Source organism: Mytilus edulis, chromosome 1 (genome assembly GCF_963676685.1).
Source record: "Mytilus edulis chromosome 1, xbMytEdul2.2, whole genome shotgun sequence".
Taxonomy (NCBI): Eukaryota; Metazoa; Mollusca; class Bivalvia; order Mytilida; family Mytilidae; genus Mytilus; species Mytilus edulis.
This window is the reverse complement of record NC_092344.1, coordinates 59,319,955-59,343,244: the sequence shown is the minus strand read 5'-3', so window position 1 is coordinate 59,343,244 and position 23,290 is coordinate 59,319,955. Positions and strand designations below refer to the sequence as shown.

At 32.3% G+C, this 23,290-nt stretch overlaps 1 protein-coding gene and 1 long non-coding RNA gene across 2 annotated transcripts in view; one reads left to right on the top strand and one right to left on the bottom strand.

The window, feature by feature from the left end:
• LOC139514487 (general transcription factor 3C polypeptide 1-like) overlaps positions 1–3,922 on the bottom strand; it is a 227,791-nt gene extending 223,869 nt beyond the window's left edge. The window contains exons 1-2 of the mRNA XM_071303813.1: positions 3,904–3,922; positions 805–862 (exon numbers count right to left, since the gene is read on the bottom strand). Of these exons, the coding sequence (XP_071159914.1) occupies positions 805–862 (58 nt within the window). The 5' untranslated portion in view covers positions 3,904–3,922. The remainder of the gene's footprint in view (positions 1–804; positions 863–3,903) is intronic.
• An 866-nt stretch (positions 3,923–4,788) lies between these two features.
• LOC139514629 (uncharacterized) lies at positions 4,789–21,298 on the top strand. The gene is made up of 2 exons (XR_011662655.1): positions 4,789–4,869; positions 20,854–21,298. It is a non-coding gene; the product is annotated as an uncharacterized lncRNA (long non-coding RNA).
• Positions 21,299–23,290: the final 1,992 nt, after the last annotated feature.

The window sequence follows — 23,290 nt, the reverse complement described above, 5'->3', positions numbered from 1 at the left end:
AATAGGTGCCGATTTGACTAGATGCCAATTTAACCAGGTGCCGACTTAACTTGTACGTTTCAATTCCTCTGCGATCGTTTGCGGTATTTTCTTGAGAAAACCTATTTTCCATCATCAAAGAGAAGAAACTGCTTGAAAATGATTCTGGAACGCTTCATGATTGTTAAAATAAGTTTAATTCACTCAAATAACAATTTTGAAACTTGCGATGTTTAAACAGGAAGTTTCAAAAGCACGTGTAAAAGAAAAAACTAACCGGTGAGAGTGGAAATCCGTACATGACAAATATCACTATAGTACGACTTTGAAAGTAAAACAGTTCCATCCTTTTGTAAAACAGTCTTTAATATACCTATCACATTAATGTTTGAAGGGTCTTAAGCTTATTGAAACCATATAAGTCGGTATGAAACACCAAAACGGAATGAACAATAACCGATTACGTTTTGTAGTTTACAAATTCTAAACTGGTTCCCGTCAAACTACAACACTTTGTTCGAGTGTAGTGGAATACAAGCAGGAACCAGTTTGTTTGTATAGTAAATTATGAAACCGAGTGTAAACTGGTTCCTGGCTGATAACTACACAATGATCATGCATAATGATAACACAAGCAGATTCCAGTTTGTATGGAAAATAGTAAATACGAAACCAAGCGCGGTAGGCAGAGAAATGTTATGAAGTTCAGGTCGGCAGTTATGGAACAATGACTGCGTCATTTTCCAAAAATTATTCCAAATAAAGTCATAATTCTTTTTCTTGGCCTTCTATTTAGCTAATCCTGAAAATTTGTTTTATACAAACCCTCTAAACCTTCTAAAGCTATTTCATCAACTACAGCTGTCAGGTAATTCAAATCCATCTGAGAAAAAAAGAATACATGATCATAAGAAGGAACAATTTGCTTATTGAATTCAGATCTTATACTATCTGAAACATAGAGAATAAAAAAATAGCCAGTTATGTGGTCAATGTATATATTCACTAGTTCACTAGTTCATGTAGTTCAACATCTAATAAATGGTACTGCTCTATATATATTCACCTTTTTAATTATACCCCAATTGAACTACTGTGTTTCTTAACTATTTTTCATCTTCATTGATTATAAATTCTGGACAAGGAAAATAAATATAATTCTGAATGTATGTGCCTGTCACAAGTCAGGAGCCTGTAATTTAGTGGTTGTCATTTGTTTATGTTTTTCATTAATTTTTTGTGCATAAATTATGCCGTTAATTTTCTCCTTTGAATTGTTTAACATTGTCATTTCAAGGCCTTTTATAGCTGACTATGCGGTATGAGCTTTGCTCATTGTTGAAGGCGGTACGGTGACCTATAGTTGTTAATTTCTGTGTCATTTGGCCTCTTTTAAAGAGTTCTCTCATTGTTAATCATACCACATCTTCTTTTTATATGAATAACAAATTTATCACATGCAGGACTATTCATTCTGCGTTTTGGTAGGAAAATAAACATTAAACACAATAACATCATTAGATAATGTCACCATTAACAGTAGACATGACCTTGTGTACCCCATATAAATTTACAACCCCTGTATGAATCAATGGCATACATAAAATGTAGGGGTATCCGGTCGTTCCGGCCCCAAACCGATCCGGCCCCAAGTCAATCCGGCCCAAAGTCGATCCGGCCCAAGTCGATCCGGCCCACGTCGATCCGGCCCCAAGTCGATCCGGCCCCATAAGAAAATAAGAAATAACTATATTGATCTTGGAGGAATTTGTGACACAGTATAAATGGAATTTGCAAAAAGTGTCCGATGATGTATGACAACAGGTAAGTGAAGTATTGGAGTACCAGTTAAAGAACTATTTTAAATCGATACGAAAATGATTGTTATTGTGTCGTTGGTTGTATGAGCAGCTTCAACATATTTTAAAATATGAAGTTATTTTCCATGATAACTTTAACTTTAACTCATGGCGATTTCATTTTCTTTTTGTTCATACACCATGTACACAGAATATCTAAATAAATATTTACAGTCCACTGGAACCTATTAAATTTAACTCATCATAATGACTTGATTAATCAAATGATTAGTCTATAATTGGTTTGTTTATTCAACAATTGTCTGATGATTGTGAACTAAGGTCTAACATGTTGGTCACAAACCACACAAGGAAAAGCCATGGTGATATTAAAATCAATCGCATTCTGTCTTCTCTTTTATAGATAGGATTCGGCAAATCTAACAAAATTTCTCAATTTGAGAAATTTTAAGAACTTACCGTACACCTTTAACATTATAATAAAAATCATAAACATTTATGAATTACTTTAATATATATCTTTATTTTTATTCCTTATAAATATTTTTTTTTATTGGGGCCGGATCGACTTTACATTTGGGCCGGATCGACGTGGGGCCGGATCGACGTGGGACGGATCGACTTGGGCCGGATCGACGTGGGGCCGGATCGACGCGAAAGCAATGTAGGGAGTCACCATAATTTACCCCTGGTGTGATACATTTATGTATTGTATTGTTATATCAAGATCATGGTGTTGTAAACACAATTCCAATATCTGCCTTTACACAAAATCTTTCATTTATCAATTTAAGACATTTTATATATTCAATTCAATTCAATTCAAAGTTTTATTGCCATGTAAACTTTACAGTTTGTGAAATATAACAACAACAAAAACAAATCAAGACAATAACTAAAGTAACTCAATATATACATGTATACAATTTCAGGTAAATATTAAAGGAGAAAATGTCAATTTGATATTGAGCTCGCTACTGGTATGGACAAACTGACATCAATTTCTTACTATCTAAAATGTATATGCTTTCTATCTGTTCATGTTGAAAATTTTATATACTTTTTGCCGCTAAAGTAGGAGAAAACAGATGAATATAATTGATGTTCTCACCAGAAAGCGCTTTCCAGTAATATTCCTTCATTTAACTAAGCACCAAAAAGACTTAATAAAACGGTACCCCAACGGACGTAATTAACTAAAATCCGTATATATAACTTACATAATATCTTGAAGCTTTATATAAACAAGAAATAATGAATAATGGTTGATTTGGTATCCACACAACTGTTTTAAGTGAAAAAAACGAATCTACCGTATGTCCGTTGTTCAAATGCTCAACCTTACGGCCGCGTTTGCCGGGGGAATCATATCCAGAAATCAACGCCACTTTGCTTATTTGAATATTATACTAAAGAAATCGGATACGGGTCACGGAAATCACATTAAAATGATAGGGAATTTTGAAAAAAATGTATGTTTTAATTTTAATTTAAGTGATAGACAGGTTGCCGGGGCAGAAAATGAATATACACAACAATATACACCATTTAAACGAAACATAATGAGTGTTGTTGCAAAAATACAGGTTCCTGAGCTATTTTAAAAATCGAAGCGAGAGGCTTTTAACATTGCAGTGTAAAATACAGGCTAAAATGGCTGAAACGTCAAATTTGCAAACTTCGTGTTGAAAATTGGCTTACAAGGTCATTACAAAAACAGGTTGCCGGGGTGAAATATGAAACTTGAATTTCCAAAGAATAAGCAAGTCCAAACCTTGTATGTGTAGTCATTGAACTTAAGGTTCCCACGTAAAATTAAAATGTCACTATTTCAAGAAGAATAAACTCACGAAAACACGAAAAATTCACTAAATTCGCGTTCATTGTTTTGATTTTGACCGCCTGACAACTTTACGGAAATATCAAAGTGATTGTAAATAAGGACTCTCTGACGGGCAACTTATAATATCTGTGTTTTAAAGATTTTAATGATATCAAGCCTATCAAGCCAGTCCAGTTCAAAGTACTATCACGTGGTACAATTCTCATTTACATATTATGAATATTAATTAGCAAAACCACTACTAATTTCTGGCTATGATACCTTATCGCCCTGGTATCCGTTCGCACTGGGTCTGTTCGTCCTTATTTTATTAGCTCACCTGACCTGAAATGTCAAGTGATCTTTTTTAATCATTTGGCATCCGTTGTCCGTCGTCGTTAACTCAGTTTACAAAAATCTTCTCCTCTGAAACTACTTGGCCAAATTTAACCACACCTGGCCACAATCATCATTGATGTATCTAGTTTAAAATATGTGTCCATTGACCCGTCCAACCAACCAAGATGGCCGCCATGGCTAAAAATAGAACACAGGGGTAAAAATGTAGATTTTGGCTTATATCTCTGAAAACAAAGCATTTAGGGCAAATCTGACAGGGGTAAAATTGTTTATCAGGTGAAGATCTACCATGAAATTTCCAGATGAATGGGACAACCTGTTTTTGGGTTGCTGCCCATGAATTGTTAATATTAAGGAAATTTTGCCGTGGTGGTGGATCGATCCAGAGGGGGGTTCCAGGGGTGGAAACCCACCCTTTTTCGACGATCAATGCATTTGAATGGAGACATATAGTTTGAACATACCCGTCCCCCCTTTTATTCTGGTTTGGGAACCCCCCTTTTGAAAAATGGCTGGATCCGCCCCCAGGCCGTCGCCTCAGTGTTATAGCTGTATGCAATTTAATAAAATTGCAATTAAGATTTTTCTTAACATTTTGTATATAGACTATATAGAGATTCCTCAATGATATAAAGCATGGACTTTAAATAAATCTTTTTATACTTTTATGCTTTTATGCTTTTATACTTATGCACATTATGTCTATACATGATTCATTCGAAAAGTGAATATGTTTCATTGTAAGTCGTTATTTTAGACAGTATGAGACATTTATGGTCTTTAGTTATATTTTTTTCTAATACCGTATGGGGATAAGCTGCCAAGAGCACTTAAGATGTAGACCAGGTGCAGTAACTAATTACCAAATAAAATTAGAGATCAACTTGAGTAAGTTTTGTTTGTTATATATTTGTATTATATAAAGCTCAACAGAAATATATTTATTCACAGTTTCTAAATAAAATGAGTACAGTGAAATAGATTATGTTGATTAAAGAATCACTAGACAGGATTCCTTACATGTGTATTTACTATTAATAAAGTGAAAGTGAAAGTAGCATATCATCCCATGGTCAGAGGCAGTAATCAGTTCTGGGGATTGATATACTCTCAAACCAGTAATAGTGCATTAATATATATTGTGAGGTAGAAATATATGGCCTTAAAATTTCTAGTTGATCCTTGTAGCCTCTAGGAGAACACATATATAGTCATGATCAGTTGTGCCTGGTGCATATAAAAAATTTAACATGCAAATATATATTTTTATCATATATATACTAAGTTTATCACACGCCTTTCCCAGGGGCGGATCCAACCATTTTAAAAAGGGGGGTTCCCAACACAGGATAAAGGCAACTGGGGTCTGCTCGACAGTCCGACAGTTCTATAGTCCTACGGTTTAATAGTCCGACAGTTTTATAGTCAAACGGTTTAATAGTCCGACAGTTCTATAGTCCGGCGGTTTAATAGTCCGACAGTTCTATAGTCCGACGGTCCGATAGTCCGATATATACAACCAGATATGATATAGACTAATCTAAGGCATTAGAAGTTCTACCTGGGTTCAGACCTAACATTTCCAAAACTGAATCCCTGTTATTGTTTTTAAATTATTTCAAAGACAATCCCACTCCACACCATTGTGTAGATAAATCAATTTAGATTAACGGCATAATAAGTTTAAGTAGGTTTTGCAACCAAGAAATCGAAATAAAACGGAATTTCGCGACCAGGTGACATTTTTCTAAAATTTTAGTTAAGTACCTTGTGTTATATTAAGGTATATATGATTTTTTTTCTGAGACAAGTGCCTGTCCTTGGATGCCCCCCTTCTGTAAACTATGTCTGACATAAATGATCTCTGACCATCACAGCTGAACTTAGCTAAACATAGGATCCAATGGAAAATTCACATACAGGATCTTCTTGTCTGGAACCAGTGGAAATTAGGACGAAATTTTGGTTGAATGGTCCTTAGCTATAGGTATTCCCCTTCAAAAAATATTTCCAACATCCTCAACCTGCGAACAAGATAACCTCCACAATAAAACTTAGTTTAATACCGGCGTCACACATTAGTGTATAGCTCCGATGTACGCCGGGCGTGGTGCAAAATCCTGTACCCTGCCAATACGCTAGTAATTTTGGATGCATTAATTCAACCTGTCAATCATATCTGGATCGTGTGCACACCGAGCTTTAAGCATGTATTGGACGTACGTGAAGCGTACCTAAGTATTATTGGGCGGTGAAGTAACGTATGTTGGGGTATATCTGGCATTTGTCTAACGCCCGACAAACACTTTGGTACACTTCTCATACGTCCAATACACGCTTATAGCTCGTTGTGCACACGTTACAGATATGATTGACAGGTTGAATGCATCCAAAATTACTAGCTTGTTGGCAGCATACATGATGTTTTAACACGCACGGCGTAAGTCGGAGCTATACGCTGATGTGTGATGCCGGTATTATAAACACCACATAATAGAACGCCCAAGATACGACCAGGACGTGTCTCAAATACATTCAAGAAACTTTTTTCCTTCGTAGTGTGCATTCCATCTACGTAAGACAAACGCCATTAATACGCCAACATATGTTAGTTGAACGCCCGATACACGCCTATATACGCTTCTTGTACGCATTATACAGATATGATTGACAAGTTGAATGCATCCAAAATTACTAGCGTATTGGCAGCGTACATAATTATTTACCACACCCGGGCGTACGTCGGAGCTATACGCTGATGTGTGACACAGTTATTATGCAATGCGCATTAAACGATTGCTTAGCGTTCCTCAGGCGTGCAACTAATGTGTACGGCCTTGGTCAATTTTCTCTGTATGTCTGGTGCACGCCTGTCTATACGTCAATGTGTGAAGCCGACATAACATAGGACCCTATGAGAAATTCACTTACATATTTCATTGTCTGAAACAACTTAGCAAAATGGAACCATACTTGGCAGCAATGGTCCTTGGGTGGTCCTGTTTCAGAAAAGAGTCCAATGATCGGGACCGCCGACCAAGATGGCTGCCACACTGAACTTAGTAATATTTTACCCTTTAGGAAATTACTTAAAGATTTTGTTGTCTGAAACCAAAGAGCCAATTTTAACTCTGGCTTACAAATGATGTCTTGAACATTTAAGAAACAGCCATCTTAAAAATGAAATAATGCAGCATTTGTAAGCCAGGGGGCAGCACTAGTCAGTCAAATGAGTACTGTGAATACATGAGATCAGTCATGTGTAACCAGAACTGACTTATGGAGGCCTAAAAAAAAACACACAAGTGACCTGAAGTCATGTTCAGCTTTTCTTTCAATTGGTAGGTAGGATCTTTTTACTTTTAAATCAGTTCATGATACTTTCATCATATATATATATTTATATACATGATATATATATATATATGTTACAGTAAATAGGTGAAATTAGGAATTACACGTAATTACTAAACATTTCAGTAAATACCTGTAATCACTAGTCAATTTAGTAATTACATGTATTTACTAGTTGTTTCAGTGATTACAGGTATTTACTGATTTCTTTGGTCATTTTTACAGCTATTTACTAACTTGATATTTTTGTTTGAAAATTAAAGACACAATTCAAGATATCAAATAAGAAAGTAAGGGGTAGGGATTTTTAGGGCTTACTTAAGGATCAATGATTATAAGGCACATTAAAAGTGCATACTCTTCAGTGTTTGTGAATTGAAACTGGAAAATGGTTGTTTTTTAAGTTTTGAAACTCCCTAAAATCATTTTGAGCATGCAAGACAATGATATCAATCCAAAATTGAGAAAAACATTTTTGAGAAATTTATAGGCAACTTAGCCAGCTATTTTTTAAGATAGACATTAAATTATGGCAAACTTGGTTAAATGATCTTGATAATTCTTAAAATCTCATAATTTTGTTTTATTAAAATCTCCATCAGGCATACTCTGCATATCAACTTGGCCAATAACACGAGTTAAATTCCTTTTACAAAATAGGTTTAACTACAACTTCTTTTGTCAGACATTTGCGATGAAGCTGACATTCTTCACAAACAAATTTATACAAATTGATGGCGTGAAGAGTCACATTTTCATATTTCCATGTTTTTACGAGTTCTTCAAGACCTCCAAACTTAAGCTTATATACCTCCAACTAAATTTTATCATCGTTTCTTCCTGTTTAAGAATGATCTGTTTGTGGATTGAAAAAGTCAACTACATGGTCCATCCCTTTTGTTTTACTTTCAATGTTGACATTCTTTTCCTTTTCGTCGAGCCTGCGGTTTTTTTTTTGTCGCAAAAGCGAGACATGGCGAACCAAACCTAATGATTCCGTCGCCAGCGGCGTCCACAAATATTTGCTCTGGTTATATTTTTTAAATTTTGATAAGTTTCTCAAATCATCCTGGATTTCTACCAAACTTGAACAGAAGCTTCAGTTGTTTATGATCAAAAGATAAGTTTCAAGAAGTAAATTTTATAAAAATAAAATCAAGTTTTTCTGTATTTTACTTGTTTCTTATGATGGTCAAATGACCTGTATACTTTTTGGTGAAAATGAAATTAAAACTTTTTGAGTTACGGCACTTTGTAAGTAAAACAGGGGGGTGTTTTTTTCACATGTCGCACTGTATCTCAAAAACGATTTTGATTATTGCTTAAAAATTTACACACTTCTTAGTTATATTAATCTTAAGATCTGTATACTTTTTGGTGATGATTCAAAATTTCATTTTTGAGTTATTGAGTATTTTGTAAAAAAGGGGGAGTTTTTTGTACATGTCGCGCCATATCTCAAAAATGATTTATGGTTATTGCTTAAAACTTAACACACTTCTTTGTTATATCAATCTTAAGATCTGTATACTTTTTGGTGATGATTCAAAATTTTATTTTTGAGTTATTGAGTATTTTGTTAAAATGGAGGAGGGTTTTTTTTTACATGTCGCGCCGTATCTCAAAAACAATTTAATATGATTATTGATTAAAACTTTACACACTTCTTTGTTATATTAATCTAAAGATCTATACTTTTTGATTTTAATTCAAAATTTTATTTTAGTGATATTTAGTTTTTTGTAAAAAAAAAAAAGAAAGAGGGGGGGGGGTCACATGTCCCGCCGTATCTCAAAAACAGTACTTGGTGATTGCTTAAAATTTTCGTAGAAACTATATATGATTATCGCATTAAACTTCCATACCAGACGTAAGGCGTATCATGCGCTCATGGCGCAGCTGTTTATTTGAAATTTTAATAACTTTCTCAAATCATCCTGGATTTCTACCAAACTTGAACAGAAGCTTCAGTTGTTTATGATCAAAAGATAAGTTTCAAGAAGTAAATTTTATAAAAATAAAATCAAGTTTTTCTGTATTTTACTTATTTCTTATGATGGTCAAATGACCTGTATACTTTTTGGTGAAAATGAAATTAAAACTTTTTGAGTTACGGCACTTTGTAAGTAAAACAGGGGGGTGTTTTTTTCACATGTCGCACTGTATCTCAAAAACGATTTTGATTATTGCTTAAAAATTTACACACTTCTTAGTTATATTAATCTTAAGATCTGTATACTTTTTGGTGATGATTCAAAATTTCATTTTTGAGTTATTGAGTATTTTGTAAAAAAAGGGGGAGTTTTTTGTACATGTCGCGCCATATCTCAAAAATGATTTATGGTTATTGCTTAAAACTTAACACACTTCTTTGTTATATCAATCTTAAGATCTGTATACTTTTTGGTGATGATTCAAAATTTTATTTTTGAGTTATTGAGTATTTTGTTAAAACGGAGGAGGGTTTTTTTTTTACATGTCGCGCCGTATCTCAAAAACAATTTAATATGATTATTGATTAAAACTTTACACACTTCTTTGTTATATTAATCTAAAGATCTGTATACTTTTTGATTTTAATTCAAAATTTTATTTTAGTGATATTTAGTTTTTTGTAAAAAAAAAAAGAAAGAGGGGGGGGGTCACATGTCCCGCCGTATCTCAAAAACAGTACTTGGTGATTGCTTAAAATTTTCGTAGAAACTATATATGATTATCGCATTAAACTTCCATACCAGACGTAAGGCGTATCATGCGCTCATGGCGCAGCTGTTTATTTGAAATTTTAATAACTTTCTCAAAATATCCTGGATTTCTACCAAAATTGGACAGAAGCTTGTTTATGATTATAAGATAATATCTAGAAATAAAGTTTGTAAAAAAAACTATACTTTTTCGTATATTACTTATTTAAACGGACTATTTTTTTCCAGTTAACATAACATACACTCTGCAGTTAAAGTTTAGATTTCATAAACCATCCTGAATTTTTAACAAATTTTGATAGAAGATTCTTACAGAACTAGTCAAAAGATATAGTATCTAGAGGAAAATTATAAATATTTTTTTTTCTATTTTTGTTGGGCTTGCGACTCACATCAAAAGTAGGCGAGACACTGGGTTCTGCAAAACCCTTAAAATTTTGATAGCTGAATACTCACTGATTTTCTAATTAGTATTACCATAACTTTTGATCAGTTGACCATATCACAACATTGTTTTAACAGTTAGTAAATAGGTGTAAAAATTCATTTTCAAATCAGTAATTACTGGTAATTACTGTGCAGTTTTAGGAATTACTTGTATTTACTAAGTGCATTGGGAATTACATGTAATTCCTAAATTTTAGTAATTACATGTAATTACTAATTTCACCTATTTACTGTAACATATATATATATATACGCAGTACTCAAATCCGGTACATGACTTCCGACTCACATACATATGAAGTAGAAATACCACTAAATTGTCGGATTATCTAACCATTGGACCATTGAACTGTCGGACTATCGAATCATCAAACTATCACTACGCCCCCATTCCAACTATATGCAAGGTTGGGCGGTAAATACCACCCCCGGTATTTACCAGTGGTATTTACCGCTGTCATATGGTATTTTGAACCCCCTAAAAATTGAACCCGGGGTCAAATTACCATGCGGTAAAATGACCCCGGGGTCATTATACCGCATGGTATTTTGACCCCGGGGTCATTTTTCACATATGGTATTTTGAACCCCCCTGCGGTATATTGAACCCCCCTGTTTTTGATAAATAATATTGCAGATAATTTAATTTACAAATTATTGGCTATAATTTTTTTAAATTTGAGGTCTATGGTAGGGGGTTCAATATACCGCAGGGGGGTCAAAATACCATGGCTAAGTAAAATTTTCAAAATATATTTTCCAGCATATTTAATACATACAAACTACTTATTGGGGTATTATAACTATGTTAAGGAGTTAGAATAGCTAAAATTTTTGAAAATCAAGGTCTATAGTAGGGGGTTCAATATACCGCAGGGGGGTCAAAATACCATGGCTAAGTAAAATTTTCAAAATATCTTTTCCAGCATATTAAATACATACAAACTATGTATTGGAGTATAATAACTATGTAAAGAAGCTAGAATAGATTGAGTTTTTGAAATTCAAGGTCTATAGAAGGGGGTTCAATATACCGCAGGGGGGTCAAAATACCATGGCAAAGTAAAATTTTCAAAATATCTTTTCCAGCATATCTAATACATACAAACTACTTATTGGATTATTATAACTACATTAAGGAGTTAGAATAGCTAGAATTTTTGAAATTCAAGGTCTATAGTAGGGGGTTCAATATACCGCAGGGGGGTCAAAATACCATGTCAAAGTAAAATTTCTAAAATATCTTTTCCAGCATATCTAATACATACAAACTACTTATTGGATTATTATAACTATGTTAAGGAGCTAGAATAGATTGAATTTTTGAAATTCAAGGTCTATAGTAGGGGGTTCAATATACCGCAGGGGGGTCAAAATACCATGGCTAAGTAAAATTTTCAAAATATCTTTTCCAGCATATTTAATACATACAAACTACTTATTTGGGTACTATAACTATGTTAAGGAGCTAGAATAGATTGAATTTTTGAAATTCAAGGTCTATGGTAGGGGGTTCAATATACCGCAGGGGGGTCAAAATACCATGGCTAAGTAAAAATTTCAAAATATCTTTTCCAGCATATTTAATACATACAAACTACTTATTTGGGTACTATAACTATGTTAAGGAGCTAGAATAGATTGAATTTTTGAAATTCAAGGTCTATGGTAGGGGGTTCAATATACCGCAGGGGGGTCAAAATACCATGGCTAAGTAAAAATTTCAAAATATATTTTCCAGCATATTTAATACATACAAACTACTTATTGGGGTATTGTAACTATGTTAAGGAGTTAGAATAGCTAAATTTTTTGAAATTCAAGGTCTATAGTAGGGGGTTCAATATACCGCAGGGGGGTCAAAATACCATGGCTAAGTAAAATTTTCAAAATATCTTTTCCAGCATATTAAATACATACAAACTACGTATTGGAGTATAATAACTATGTAAAAAAGCTAGAATAGATTGAGTTTTTGAAATTCAAGGTCTATAGTAGGGGGTTCAATATACCGCAGGGGGGTCAAAATACCATGGCAAAGTAAAATTTTTAAAATATCTTTTCCAGCATATCTAATACATACAAACTACTTATTGGATTATTATTACTACATTAAGGAGTTAGAATAGCTAGAATTTTTGAAATTCAAGGTCTATAGTAGGGGGTTCAATATACCGCAGGGGGGTCAAAATACCATGGCAAAGTAAAATTTTCAAAATATATTTTCCAGCATATTTAATACATACAAACTACTTATTGGGGTATTATAACTATGTTAAGGAGTTAGAATAGCTAAAATTTTTGAAATTCAAGGTCTATAGTAGGGGGTTCAATATACCGCAGGGGGGTCAAAATACCATGGCTAAGTAAAATTTTCAAAATATCTTTTCCAGCATATTAAATACATACAAACTACGTATTGGATTATTATAACTATGTTAAGGAGCTAGAATAGATTGAATTTTTGAAATTCAAGGTCTATAGTAGGGGGTTCAATATACCGCAGGGGGGTCAAAATACCATGGCTAAGTAAAATTTTCAAAATATCTTTTCCAGCATATTTAATACATACAAACTACTTATTTGGGTACTATAACTATGTTAAGGAGCTAGAATAGATTGAATTTTTGAAATTCAAGGTCTATAGTAGGGGGTTCAATATACCGCAGGGGGGTCAAAATACCATGGCTAAGTAAAATTTTCAAAATATATTTTCCAGCATATTTAATACATACAAACTACTTATTGGGGTATTATAACTATGTTAAGGAGTTAGAATAGCTAAAATTTTTGAAAATCAAGGTCTATAGTAGGGGGTTCAATATACCGCAGGGGGGTCAAAATACCATGGCTAAGTAAAATTTTCAAAATATCTTTTCCAGCATATTAAATACATACAAACTATGTATTGGAGTATAATAACTATGTAAAGAATCTAGAATAGATTGAGTTTTTGAAATTCAAGGTCTATAGAAGGGGGTTCAATATACCGCAGGGGGTTAAAATACTATGGCAAAGTAAAATTTTCAAAATATCTTTTCCAGCATATCTAATACATACAAACTACTTATTGAATTATTATAACTACATTAAGGAGTTAGAATAGCTAGAATTTTTGAAATTCAAGGTCTATAGTAGGGGGTTCAATATACCGCAGGGGGGTCAAAATACCATGGCAAAGTAAAATTTTTTAAATATCTTTTCCAGCATATCTAATACATACAAACTACTTATTGGATTATTATAACTATGTTAAGGAGCTAGAATAGATTGAATTTTTGAAATTCAAGGTCTATAGTAGGGGGTTCAATATACCGCAGGGGGGTCAAAATACCATGGCAAAGTAAAATTTTTAAAATATCTTTTCCAGCATATCTAATACATACAAACTACTTATTGGATTATTATAACTATGTTAAGGAGCTAGAATAGATTGAATTTTTTAAATTCAAGGTCTATAGTAGGGGTTCAATATACCGCAGGGGGGTCAAAATACCATGGCTAAGTAAAATTTTCAAAATATCTTTTCCAGATACAAACTACTTATTGGAGTTCAATTACTATGTTGTGCATTAAGAATAGCTGGACTTTTTAAAATTGAAGGTCTATGGTAGGGGGTTTGTATGTATAAAACATGTCTGAAAAGAAATTTTGAAAATTTTACCTTGCCATCTTATTTTGACCCCCTGCGGTATATTGAACCCCCTACAATAGACCTTGAATTTCAGATATTCTAGCTAATTCTAACTCCTTAACATAGTTTTAATACTCCAATAAGTAGTTTGTATGTATTTAACATACTGGAAAAGATATTTTGAAAATTTTACTAAGCCATGGTATTTTGACCCCCCTGCAGTATATTGAACCCCCTACTATAGACCTTAAATTAAAAAAATTCAAGCTATTCTAACTCCTTATCATAGTAATAATACTCCAATAGGTAGTTTGTATGTATTTAACATACTGGAAAAGATATTTTGAAAATTTTACTTTGCCATGGTATTTTGACCCCCCTGCGGTATATATTGAACCCCCTACTATAGACCTTGAATTTTAAAAATTCTAGCTATTCTAACTCCTTAACATAGTTATAATACTCCAATAAGTAGCTTGCATGTATTAAATATGCTGGAAAATATAGTTTGAAAATTTTACTTAGCCATGGTATTTTGACCCCCTGCGGTATATTGAACCCCCTACTATAGACCTTGAATTTCAAAAATTCTAGCTATTCTAACTCCTTAACATAGTTATAATACTCCAATTAGTAGTTTGTATGTATTAGATATGCTGGAAAAGATATTTTGAAAATTTTACTTTGCCATGGTATTTCGACCCCTCTGCGGTATATTGAACCCCCTACTATAGACCTTGAATTTCAAAAATTCAATCTATTCTAACTCCTTAACATAGTTATAATAACCCAATAAGTAGTTTGTATGTATCAAATATGCTGGAAAATATATTTTGAAAATTTTACTTTGCCATGGTATTTTGACCCCCCTGTGGTATATTGAACCCCCTACTATAGACCTTGAATTTCAAAAATTCTAGCTATTATAACTCCTTAATATAGTTATAATACTCAAATTAGTAGTTTGTATGTATTAGATATGCTGGAAAAGATATTTTGAAAATTTTACTTTGCCATGGTATTTCGACCCCTCTGCGGTATATTGAACCCCCTACTATAGACCTTGAATTTCAAAAATTCTAGCTATTCTAACTCCTTAACATAGTAATAATAATCCAATAAGTAGTTTGTATGTATTAGATATGCTGGAAAAGATATTTTGAAAATTTTACTTTGCCATGGTATTTTGACCCCCCTGCTGTATATTGAACCCCCTACTATAGACCTTGAATTTAAAAATTCAATCTATTCTAGCTCCTTAACATAGTTATAATACTCCAATAGTAGTTTGTATGTATTAGAAATGCTGGAAAAGATATTTTAAAAATTTTACTTTGCCATGGTATTTTGACCCCCTGCGGCATATTGAACCCCCTACTATAGACCTTGAATTTCAAAAATTCAATCTATTCTAGCTCCTTAACATAGTTATAGTACCCAAATAAGTAGTTTGTATGTATTAAATATGCTGGAAAAGATATTTTGAAAATTTTACTTAGCCATGGTATTTTGACCCCCCTGCGGTATATTGAACCCCCTACTCAAGACCTTGAATTTCAAAAATTCAATCTTTTCTAACTCCTTTACATAGTTATAATACTCCAATAAGTAGTTTGTATGTATTTAACATACTGGAAAAGATATTTTGAAAATTTTACTTAGCCATGGTATTTTGACCCCCCTGCGGTATATTGAACCCCCTACTATAGACCTTGAATTTCAAGAATTCTAGCTATTTTAACTCCTTAACATAGTTATAATACCCAAATAAGTAGTTTGTATGTATTAAACATACTGGAAAAGATATTTTGAAATTTTTCTTAGCCATGGTATTTTGACCCCCCTGCAGTATATTGAACCCCCTACTCAAGACCTTGAATTTCAAAAATTCAATCTATTCTAACTCCTTAACATAGTTATAATACTCCAATAAGTAGTTTGTATGTATTAAACATACTGGAAAAGATATTTTGAAAATTTTACTTCGCCATGGTATTTTGACCCCCCTGCGGTATATTGAACCCCCTACTCAAGACCTTGAATTTCAAAAAATTCAATCTATTCTAACTCCTTTACATAGTTATAATACTCCAATAAGTAGTTTGTATGTATTTAACATACTGGAAAAGATATTTTGAAAATTTTACTTAGCCATGGTATTTTGACCACCCTGCGGTATATTGAACCCCCTACTATAGACCTTGAATTAAAAAAATTCTAGCTATTCTAACTCCTTAACATAGTTATAATACCCAAATAAGTAGTTTGTATGTATTAAACATACTGGAAAAGATATTTTGAAAATTTTACTTCGCCATGGTACTTTAACCCCCCTGCGGTATATTGAACCCACTACTATAGACCTTGAATTTCAAAAATTCAATCTATTCTAGCTCCTTAACATAGTTATAATACTCCAATAAATAGTTTGTATGTATTTGATATGCTGGAAAAGATATTTTGAAAATTTTACTTTGCCATGGTATTTTGACCCCCCTGCGGTATATTGAACCCCCTACTATAGACCTTGAATTTCAAGAATTCTAGCTATTCTAACTCCTTAACATAGTTATAATACCCCAATAAGTAGTTTGTATGTATTAAATATGCTGGAAAATATATTTTGAAAATTTTACTTTGCCATGGTATTTTGACCCCCCTGCGGTATATTGAACCCCCTACTATAGACCTTGAATTTAAAAAATTCTAGCTATTCTAACTCCTTAATGTAGTTATAATAATCCAATAAGTAGTTTGTATGTATTAGATATGCTGGAAAAGATATTTTGAAAATTTTACTTTGCCATGGTATTTTGACCCCCCTGCGGTATATTGAACCCCCTACTATAGACCTTGAATTTCAAGAATTCTAGCTATTTTAACTCCTTAACATAGTTATAATACCCAAATAAGTAGTTTGTATGTATCAAACATACTGGAAAAGATATTTTGAAAAATTTTCTTAGCCATGGTATTTTGACCCCCCTGCGGTATATTGAACCCCCTACTCAAGACCTTGAATTTCAAAATTCAATCTATTCTAACTCCTTAACATAGTTATAATAACCCATTAAGTAGTTTGTATGTATTAAACATACTGGAAAAGATATTTTGAAAATTTTACTTCGCCATGGTATTTTGACCCCCTGCGGTATATTGAACCCCCTACTCAAGACCTTGAATTTCAAAAATTCTAGCTATTCTAACTCCTTAACATAGTTGTAATACTCCAATAAGTAGTTTGTATGAATTAAACATACTGGAAAAGATATTTTGAAAATTTTACTTCGCCATGGTATTTTGACCCCCCTGCGGTATATTGAACCCCCTACTCAAGACCTTGAATTTCAAAAATTCAATCTATTCTAACTCCTTTACATAGTTATAATACTCCAATAAGTAGTTTGTATGTATTTAACATACTGGAAAAGATATTTTGAAAATTTTACTTTAATAGCCATGGTATTTTGACCCCCCTGCGGTATATTGAACCCCCTACTATAGACCTTGAATTTCAAAAACTCAATCTATTCTAGCTTCTTTACATAGTTATAATAATCCAATAAGTAGTTTGTATGTATTAGATATGCTGGAAAAGATATTTTGAAAATTTTACTTTGCCATGGCATGTTATTTTGACCCCCCTACCATGGTATATTGAGCCCCCTACTATACATCTAAAGACCTTTAATGCTAAAATATCTAGCTCCTTTCCATATTTATTATACTCCAATAAGAAGTTTGTATTTATTTTAGTAGCTTGAAAAGATGTTTTGAAAATTTTACTTTTTAGATTAACTGAGCCATGGTAATTTGACCCCCTCCCCCTTTTTTTACCATGGAGAATCAAAACTTAAGTCTACCATTCTATATAAATATTACAAATTTCAAAAAATTAAAGTGTCCAAGCTACATGGTCTAGTTATAATGCTTTCAGAAGTTTTTTGATTGAAATTTTGTTGGTTAAGACTTCAGAGCACTAAATATACCAAGCAAATATTTTTCTTTTAACCAATCATTGAAAATTGACCTCCCCTTCTTGTATTAATGATTTTTAATATTTGATTAGCTTTTATATAATGTTAAATGTTTTATTAATCATCTAGAATTAAAAAAACAGGGGGGTTCAATTTACCATGGGGGTTCAATTTTCCATACAGGGGGGGTTCAATTTACCATGGGGGGGTTCAATTTACCATAGCGGTATTTTGACCCCGGGGTCATTTTACCATGGGGTTCAAAATACCATATGACACCGGTATTTACCGCCCCGGACAATACTCTCCAAGTGGTCAATACTGGCAAATACTGGTCAATTGACATTTTCATGGTTGTTTTTACTATTAATTGAAGTACAAACTTGATAAAAAGTTAAATATACTTAAACTTTAATTTTTATGCATGTGTCAGCTTATAAAATTAATCAATTTGATATGTTTTATTCATTTATAACACTTATTCCTACTGATTTAAAATTTAGTTATTCAAATTATGATACTGTATACTTAAGATATATATAAAAATGTACATATTATTTCAACATTTATAAATTAATATATTTTTTATTCAAAATGTATGATTTTACAGGTAACTAAAATTAAAGGTAAATAAAACCACAGGTAAAAAAGTTACATGTGTCTTTTTACCTATCACCTGGCATTGCTAGGTGTGAAATTTTAATTACTAAAACAACAGCCCCCAATAAAAGTTGTCAGTACATGTGTTGAAAGTAATAAAAGTGATATATGAAGACTCCCTTAAACAATAAATTATTTCCTGTCTATTTAACTGTGTGATAAAAACCTTCTTCATGCTGGAAATAGAAATTTTGAAGCAGGGACAAAAAGTTTTTATCTTTTACTACACATTAATCAATATAGATCCCTGTTTGTTTGAACTTACAATAGAAATAGAATTGAAAGCATTGAAAATGATTTGAACACTTTCTGTATTTAATTATTAATAGTAATTATAATTGACCAGGTAAAGATTGGTTTTTATAGTAATGACAACTCAAAATTTCAATCGACCAGTATTTGCCGGTATTTCCCAGTATTTGCCAGTATTTCCCGGTAATTACCGGTATTTACCACTGGCATGGTCAATACTAGTATTGACCACTTTTTTGCCAACCTTGACTATATGTCTCCATTCAATTCAAATGCATTGATCAACAAAAAAAGGGAGGTTCCAACCCCCAGAATCCCCCCCTGGATCCGCTACTGCTTTCTGTAACATTATCGCATGGCATTCCGGTGGTACTCTGCAAATTCCGGAAAATTCACCTCAATGGTACGTTTTCAGTGAATAACATTACAAAGTAGGGTACAAAACAATTATTTGGATACTGGAAAGTATATTGTGTAAAATGAAAAAGAAAAAACAACAAACTACAATGTAATGATAAAATTTCAAACATAATTCAGAAAGTTACTTTAAAAATGTTGACCTTTCCAAAACAGTGTTCATTATTTATACTGTTGAAATATTTTTATGCTTCATATTAAAATACATTGATCATGCTGCTGTTTTTCTTCTCTGTTAAGGCATATGCTAGAAAGATTTCATATCGAATGTACTACATTTGGGGTCCGACAACTGAAATCCGTGAACTTTTCACTCTTTGAACTTCTATTTGAGAACAATGTAAAAGGATCAATATATTAATCTGTTATTTTTCTCCATTGTTGAAGCATATGATAAAAAGATCATAACATCATTAACATGTCATTTTTCATATTGCATGTATTATCAGCCCTCTAGCCATGCGGCTCATGCTGTAATACATGAGATATGTAAAATGCCATGTTATAATCTGACAATTTATTTATGATTATTTTTTGCTGTATGTCTTATTTGCAAAAATTCAAGTTGTGCATATTAAAGGGGCATTAGCTGTCAAATTCATGTTCTCGAATTTGACTCAAATTCTAATATTTTATGTACATGATTGTATTACGTTCTAAAATGTATACGGTATCTAAATTTTAAAAAGTGTAAAAGATCAATAACAATTCACAATTCATTTACTGGCATGGGTAATATGTATCGGCATTTTATGTGTATTTAAGCCTAGGCACCTTCTAATTAACCACCAAGGTGACCACTTCTGACTGTCATTTTACTCAATAATATAAATATAAATAGAAAGTGATCACGTCTTGCAATTGGATTTTTCTAGGTCTCTTTGATTTCATATTATAGGTAAAAAAATATATGTTAATCATCATTTTTACCTGTATAAGAATGAGTTTTTGTGAATTGAATCAGTCAACCAAATTGTTTACCATTGTTTTTGACTTGAATCTGTTTTTGTTAAAATAGTTGAACATGCCTACATGTAGTTCATGCATTCCCATCTCTATTTAAGGGGTTAAGTTGACATTAATGTGGATTGAATGAGGTCAATTTATTCACTTGCAGGTGAATAATTCATCAGCATTGTTTCTTTGTCTATTTTGACAAAATTGAACCATTATTTCACTGTTTGAATTTCATAAATGATCGAACCATAACAAAAAATGTTAACTGATTTATTTCTTTTTGCTAATGTCCTTTTAATTTACCCCTGTCCATGCTCTGTTCGGTATTATTTTGGGTACATGGTTGTCTGTCAAGATGTTTATGATAGGACCTTCTAGGGTAGTCGAGTCAAGTTCTGCTGTATATCTTTCATTGTGAACTTCATTGATACATACACAGGAAAATAATTGCTGTCTTGTTTACTTTCAGATTCACAATTGTATAATGTATACTTGAAAACTACATCACAATGGAGAAAAGGCATCAAGAATCTTTACGTAAAAACTGGGTTTTTCTTATGGATAGTTTAATTTTGGAAGATCTTCTGGACTTAATGATAGAAAAAGAAATTTTTACACCAAGTATGGGAGAAGAAGTTAGTGTGAAACATACAAAAAAGGATAAAGCTACACAGTTTTTATTCACCTTAATAAGACGAGGACCTAAAGCTTTTGAAACATTTGTTGAATGTTTGAATGAATCCTCTCAAGACTTTATAGCTGACAAATTAATTTCAACTTTGAATGAAGAACCAATGCAGCAATAGTATATAAACATTTGTTTTGTAATATTTAACCATAGCTTGACTTCCATATATTGACAATTTACGTAACTCTTTTTAATACAATCATACATAAAATTCTGTACAAAAGTATTATTTGTATGTTTTAATTTTTGTCTCTCACACAAAGAATGTCAAGGGGCACACTTTATTCAGATACCACTGGAATTTGTAAGAACCTTGTTATTTTATATTTCTCAAGCCCCCTGTTATTTTTCAGGAGAATATATAGTGATTGCTTTGTCAATCTGTCTTTTCTGTCTGTGCTATCATTAACCATTTGGCCATCTGAATATTTTGAAATATATTGTTTCTTGATGGTAACTTAAATTTCCCTATTACTTATTGTTTTTTTGGTCAAAACTAGAGCAGTAACTTTTTTTTAAACTTTGGTTTCCTTGAAAATTGTAAAAAATAGTCAGCTTAGACAGACCATATATGTTTGGCATTTTTTCTCTCTTTTTTTCCTTTCAATTCATATGCAGTTTAGAGAACGTCTGTTTTCTTGTTTCAATCTAAGTCAATGGAATTTTGTATGGCTGCTGAATATGATTTAATCTTGAATGCCATTCACTCATTGTTCCCTGGCCTTATATTTACTCCTTGTTATATTGAAAGAATGTTCATCAATGAGAGCAAATGAAAATCACAATTAAACAAGGGAGGGCAAACATTTAGACCTCAATAATAGAAATGGTTCTACAGTGAATCTACACTATACCTAAAGCTTCAAACCACCCTAAGCTTAAACAAGTTTAAATGTTTGCACTCAAAATAAATTTAGAAACAATCATCCTTTCAATAATGTACCCAAAAGGCTGTTCTTTGACCCATAAGGGTTTACTTTTACAAAATGTGACTTGTTTCATTGGCACTCATACCACATCTTCTTATATCTATCAATATAACAGACTTTAATATTTCAATGACATCAATATTTTGCTTTGTACAAAAATGAAATTCAATCTATTCTAACTCCTTAACATAGTTATAATAACCCATTAAGTAGTTTGTATGTATTAAACATACTGGAAAAGATATTTTGAAAATTTTACTTCGCCATGGTATTTTGACCCCCTGCGGTATATTGAACCCCCTACTCAAGACCTTGAATTTCAAAAATTCTAGCTATTCTAACTCCTTAACATAGTTGTAATACTCCAATAAGTAGTTTGTATGAATTAAACATACTGGAAAAGATATTTTGAAAATTTTACTTCGCCATGGTATTTTGACCCCCCTGCGGTATATTGAACCCCCTACTCAAGACCTTGAATTTCAAAAATTCAATCTATTCTAACTCCTTTACATAGTTATAATACTCCAATAAGTAGTTTGTATGTATTTAACATACTGGAAAAGATATTTTGAAAATTTTACTTTAATAGCCATGGTATTTTGACCCCCCTGCGGTATATTGAACCCCCTACTATAGACCTTGAATTTCAAAAACTCAATCTATTCTAGCTTCTTTACATAGTTATAATAATCCAATAAGTAGTTTGTATGTATTAGATATGCTGGAAAAGATATTTTGAAAATTTTACTTTGCCATGGCATGTTATTTTGACCCCCCTACCATGGTATATTGAGCCCCCTACTATACATCTAAAGACCTTTAATGCTAAAATATCTAGCTCCTTTCCATATTTATTATACTCCAATAAGAAGTTTGTATTTATTTTAGTAGCTTGAAAAGATGTTTTGAAAATTTTACTTTTTAGATTAACTGAGCCATGGTAATTTGACCCCCTCCCCCTTTTTTTACCATGGAGAATCAAAACTTAAGTCTACCATTCTATATAAATATTACAAATTTCAAAAAATTAAAGTGTCCAAGCTACATGGTCTAGTTATAATGCTTTCAGAAGTTTTTTGATTGAAATTTTGTTGGTTAAGACTTCAGAGCACTAAATATACCAAGCAAATATTTTTCTTTTAACCAATCATTGAAAATTGACCTCCCCTTCTTGTATTAATGATTTTTAATATTTGATTAGCTTTTATATAATGTTAAATGTTTTATTAATCATCTAGAATTAAAAAAACAGGGGGGTTCAATTTACCATGGGGGTTCAATTTTCC